Source organism: Elgaria multicarinata, chromosome 18 (assembly GCF_023053635.1).
Source record: "Elgaria multicarinata webbii isolate HBS135686 ecotype San Diego chromosome 18, rElgMul1.1.pri, whole genome shotgun sequence".
In the NCBI taxonomy this organism is placed as follows: domain Eukaryota; kingdom Metazoa; phylum Chordata; class Lepidosauria; order Squamata; family Anguidae; genus Elgaria; species Elgaria multicarinata.
In genome coordinates this window covers 20,924,516-20,930,147 of record NC_086188.1, presented here as the reverse complement: position 1 = coordinate 20,930,147, position 5,632 = coordinate 20,924,516, and the positions used below count along the sequence as shown (strand labels likewise).

The 5,632-nt window shown below is 52.9% G+C and overlaps 1 protein-coding gene across 1 annotated transcript; it reads right to left on the bottom strand.

The window, feature by feature from the left end:
• Positions 1–1,477: 1,477 nt before the first annotated feature.
• LOC134410676 (selenoprotein M-like) lies at positions 1,478–3,599 on the bottom strand (the record flags this gene model as incomplete). The annotated part of the gene is made up of 2 exons (XM_063144080.1): positions 1,478–2,052; positions 3,528–3,599. Coding segments are annotated over 2 exons (270 nt in total), but the record flags the coding sequence as incomplete, so codon positions are not given.
• Between the last annotated feature and the right edge of the window lie 2,033 nt (positions 3,600–5,632).

Genomic DNA, 5,632 nt, shown 5'->3' with positions numbered 1-5,632 from the left:
GAAGCAGCTTTAGACCAGATCAGAGGTTGCTCATCTGGCCCAGTATTGCCTACTCTGGATGGCAGCAGCCCCCAGGGTTTTGGCGGGGGCGGGCGGGCGGGCTTCCCTATCCTTTAAACGGGAGCTGCTATGGATTAAACCTGCATGCAAAGATGTTGCGTTCATTTTGCTCTGGTTTCTTAACTTCATCCTGAGTTCTGCAGCCTGGACGGATCAGGAATTCGTCAACCAGCTCAGAGCCTAATTTTGGCAAGGTTGCAAGGAAAGGAATTCCGTTACGGACAAGGAATAATAACCCCTTTCTGGTTATTACGAGGGCATCCTGGGCAGATTTCGTTAGAAGTCACGACAGGGTACATGTTGGACTAACGCCAATTAGGGCTTTGTAGATGGTAACCAGCACCTGGAATTATACCTGGAAGAGAACGGGATAGTGCCATCCCCCCTCCCCCTAGATGTGTTGAACTGCAAGCCCCATCATTCCCAGCCAATAGAAGCATTGGCCATGCTGGTGGGGAAAGATGGGCATTGCAGCATCCCAACACACCTGGAGGGCACCAGGTTGGGGAAGGCTGCTCTACAGCAAGGCCCAACAACTCACGATCTTAAGCACCCGAACTGTAGAAAGGTAACAGCAGACAATGGATAAAGGCAATTTTATTGTTTAATGCACAGTTGATGAGGATTTGGGGACCTGAACATGTTTCCCAGCATGCCGTGCTCCCCAAGCCTGATGGGACGTTACCTATCCACCCTCGGCACCGAGAGCTTTCAGCAGAGGGCTTCATCCTGTCCCATGCAGGCGGGGTGCTGCTGCAGGGAAAATACGACGGCTTGTTCTGGGCACAGGGCATGAGCGGCGGCTGGAGAAAGCCAGAGTGCTAGCCGGGAGGCCTCTGCTAATGAGCGGTGAGCTACTGAAGCTCAGTAAACCGGCCGGCCGGCCAGCCACAGAGTAATCTCTGGACAGAAGTGGGGCTGGGACATGGCTTTGCCCCACAAGAAGTGCTTACCATGAGCCAGAACTCAGGTGCAGCTTCTTCCAGACTTTTTGTTATGCCTATTCCCTCGAAAACCCGCCTTGTGTTGGGGCTGCGTGGAGTCCGCTTAAAAAAGAAGTAAAATCCAGCTCCTGGAACGGTAAAAATTGGATTCTGGAATCTGTATAAATAATGCCAATGTACCTGATTTCTCTGATTTTGCCTATCTTACTGGTTCTGTTATCTTGCATAACCTTTTTCTGGTGGTAGTTTGGGGGCTGAAGAGCTAAAGTGTTCCACGTGAACCACTGCAAACCTCCTGGCCTCTGGAGACTTCTAGCATGCATCGTCTGGGTGCTTTGAACTATGCCTGTTCGTCAGTGAGGGACAGAAAACCATTTTTTTTTTTAAAAAAGGAGGCAGGTTCTGTAGATCCTGCCATGCGCGCGTTCATCTGTCCACACTCGGCACCAAGAGCTTTCAGACCTGCTGCGGCATTTGCAGGGCTGTGTGTTTGCTCCTGGAGAGCAGAGTAGCCGAAGAATGTGGCAGAGACTAAAGAATCCACCGCTTTTGTTTTTAAAGCAAGTTTCTGTCCCTCATTGTTGTGAAGAGATACTTGGAAGCAGCTGGATCAGGATGGACAATTCCAGATGTTTTTGGCCTAGAACTTCCATGATCCCTCATCCTTGGTTATACTTTCCAGGGCTGATGGGAGTTGTAGGCCAAAACATCTGGAGGCCCACAAGGTGCCCACCCCTGATGGAGAGGATGCCTTGCTGGAAGTCTTAAGAGGCTGCAAGTTCCGAACGCCAGCAGTCTCTCACGCCTTGCCGACACACACAACCCCTGCAGTTTTCAAAGGCACCCAGATTTACAGTTCGCTGCCCTTCGCCCCTTTCCTCTCTGCCGCCTGTTCTCTCTGGGATTCTTCTGAGGCAGGCAGAGGCTTCGCGGGGGCAAGCTGGAACTCTTCCGGAACAGGTGAGTCGCGCGTCTCCTTCCGGTAGAACCCCAACTCTTTCACCAGCCGGTTGATCTCTTCCCGGGACATTTCAGCCAATGGAATTCTCTGCAAAATAAATGCAGGCGCCGGGGCTCACCACGGATCCTTGGCACGTGGCTACAAACTGCGGCAAGCCGGCCTGGCCTGGCCTCAGGGCATGCTAGGTGCTGCGCAGCCAGCTCTGCCTGAGACCCGAGCAAGGCTGAAATTTTGGAGGTGGACTCCAGAAGAAAAGCCCCTTTTTTCTTCTTAGAAGAAAAAAATCATGTAGAATTCTCCCCCTTTGGCCTAATTTATACGGCAACTTTTAGGGTTTAATCCTACGCATGTTTAGACAGGCAAGAGTCCCACCTTTGGATATCTTCCGCATCTTGGATAGCTCATTTAGAGTTCTGAAGGGTTCTGAACGAAACCCGAAGTGGATTCGCAGCCCCACTGACATCGGAGCCACCAGCCTCCACTGGAATTCATTCTAATGTAGGTAAAACATCACTGGCTGCACACAAGAGGAAGGCTTGGGGGAACCTCAATCTTTGCAATCGGACAAAAAAAGGTAAGGAGAAAACCTCCAAGGGGGCAGCCATCCCCCGCCCCACCGGCCACAAATATCCCACTGCGTAGTCCGCATGCCCAGTGGCCACAGCACGGTGAAAGGGGAAGTGAGACAAAGCATTTCTTCACAAGGCTTTCATTGCATGTTCATGATTCGTCACTCATGGAAGTTTGCCGGTCCTTTACACGACATCATCAACTTCCAAAGTATGACCTGCACTTTCTGACTTTCTCCTGCTTTCAAAAGATCAGCATTAACCGATAAGGGACGTTAATCCAATATATGGGCAGTGTGTAATAACGGTGTTGTGCTATAATCACAGCACCATCTAGTGACTGTAAAATGAAACCTATGGAACTGAATTGAGAAAGGAAGTCATACTCAATTCAAAGCACATGTCTGCCCAAATAATTGAGCCGATTGTAATCCTGCAAAGAACCTGGAAGCAGAAAGCCACGGTAAGGAGGCAGGATTTCAGCGTCATGTCATGTACTCCAAAGAAAAGAAGGGTAAGAAATAGAACAGAACATCTTGAAGGCTCTCCCATACTAGAGGCATTCAAGAGGCAGCAGGGATGCTTTAGGGTGGATTCCTGCACTGAGCAGGGGTTGGACGCGATGGCCTTAGGCCCCTTCCAACTCTACTATTCTATGATTCTATGAAGGGGAGTGCAACATTTTGTGCCAGGTCCCACTTGTTTGCTTAACGCCATTCACACAGTTTCTACTGGCAGTTTCTAATGGTGTCAAGCTTTGCGTGGCATGGCCGTAAAATGGGTTACAGTGGATGCACGCAGTGGAGGCTGGTGGCTCCGATGTCAGTGGGGCAGTGAATCCGCTCTGGGTTTCAGTCAGAACTCTAAGAAGCTATCCTTCGCCAACTTTAGAGTACTGCCTGATTTGGATTGAAACCCAAGTGGATTCACTGCCCCACTGACATCGGAGTCACCAGCCTCCACTGCCTGCAAGAGTTCAGCATTCTGTCTTACCTGCAACTCTTCATACTTAAAGTTGAGCAGCACCAGTTCGGGATCCGCTCCAGCCAGGTGTTTCAGGACAAGGTTGTGGCTGGAAGAGATCGTTAAGGAACCTGACAGGCTGGAGTTATGGGAGGGGTGGCAACAGCGCTGCCGTTTTCTTCTTCTTCTTCCTATGCCAGCCGGGAAGTTGAACAAATCAGTACTTCGGCCTCAGGCAGACTTCTCCAATCCCAATGCCCACCCAATGTGTTGGACTACAACTCCTATTATCCCCAGCCAGCACAGCCAATTGGGGATGGTAGGAGTTGTAGTCCAACACAACAGGAGCACCGCCAGGTTGGGGGAGGTTGGCTCAAAGGTACTGCAGGATCTGTCGGCTTTAGGTTCCTAGGGCAGAGACGGAGAATTGCAGGATGTTCCTTTTAAAAGGCTGTTTTGCATTTTGGACCACCATGCTGGAGTCAATACACGCCCCCCCCCATTCCCACCCCTCTGCCCCTGTTGTTAGCACGGAGTCACGGCTGCCCCAGACAGCCCCATGCCAACAACTGGTGCAGAGCTAGAAAGTATTTATGGAATAAAAGTCCTAGGTCTTTTATAAAAGTCCTAGGTCAGCTTCCTTTTGTATCACGGACTGTTTTCTCACGGCACAAGGCAGGAGACGCCACCCTTCCTTCGCATCTAAACAGGGCCCTGCTGGATCAGGCCGAGGGTCCACCCCGTTTCCCATAGAGGCCGGCTAGAGGCCGCCCTGTCCTGCTTGGGGACTCTTCAGGGGCAAGAACCCGACTCCCAGGGCCGTCCCCCAATAACCGTCTATTTGGAAACATACGTCTTCTGAGCCTCGTAAACCATGATCCAAGTTAAAACAATATATAATTTAAAAGCAGCGTCAATGAAGGTGCTCCTTACCTTCTAGCCTTCAGAAGACCATTGGCTCCTAGGGGGAAAAGCAGAGAAAAGGGGGCATTAGTGGCAGAGCACTGGAATTTCTCTGTGCCCCACCGTCCCACCTCCCTCAAGGAGGGGTGCAGCCCTGCCTGTGAAGGGCGGAGGGCTGAGAGAGGCCAAACCTTTACTTACCGGGACGATGGGGGCAGCAAAGGCAGGGAGAGGAAAGGAGGGGGCTGGACTCGTGTCCATCGGTTCCTAGGATGACAAGGAGAGAAATGTACAGTTAATGACAGGGACCCAGACGATCCCTGTACCCCCCACAGCCCCACATGGCCTACGGAGCTCCAGCCCTGCCTGTCGAGGCAGAGCTGAGCCAGGTTGAATTCTTCCTTACCTGAGGGGGGGAAGACGAAAGGACAAAGGTGGCGGGTCGGATTAGGGAAGGTCGGAGGGAGGGCGCAGGGGAGGTATCCATGGGGACCTAGGACGAAAAAGAAAAATGCAGTTAATAGGAGGGCAGCAGGTGACCTCTGCAGCCCTCAATCCCGCACCCCTTAAGGCCCTGCCTGTCCAGGAAGAGCGGAGGCAGGGTCAACATTTCCTTACCTGAGGGGGGGAAGACCAGGGAGGGAAGAAGGTGGCAGGTAGGATGAGGGAAGGACGGAGGGAGGGTGGGGGAGTCGTATCCATTGGCTCCTAGGACGAGAAAGAGAAAGGTGTGACATTAATTGGAGGGCCCCAGCCGTCCCCTGCACCCCACCCTCCCGCCTGCCTTAGGGAGGGGGGCAGACTTTGGCCTGGAGGGCCTCAGCAAGGGGCACTCTTAGCAAGGGGGCGTCCTCCCCCCTGGCCCTGTCCTCCTCCTGTTCCCCTCAGCCCTCCAAACCCAGGGACCACCCCTCCAGTCCCTGATCTCCCCCCTCTCCTCGCTCTGGCCTCCTCCCTCCACCCTCACTGGGCATGGGCCCCTCCTTACCGGCCATGCTTGTTTCCTCCACGCCATCCTTGTTTGCTATGAACGTGGAGATTCCGCGCCAGGCCAACGGTCTCCTGCAGCGTCTTTTGGAACTCTCCGTCATCATGGAAGCTAGAAGGCGGCCATTGTGACAGTGCCATGGGCCAGGCCCAACTGAGCTGGCGAACTGGGACCTCGAAGCCAGCACCTGTGAACTGGCCTTCAGGACTCGAGCAGGGAGGGTCTCCTGGGATAGGGAGGAGAG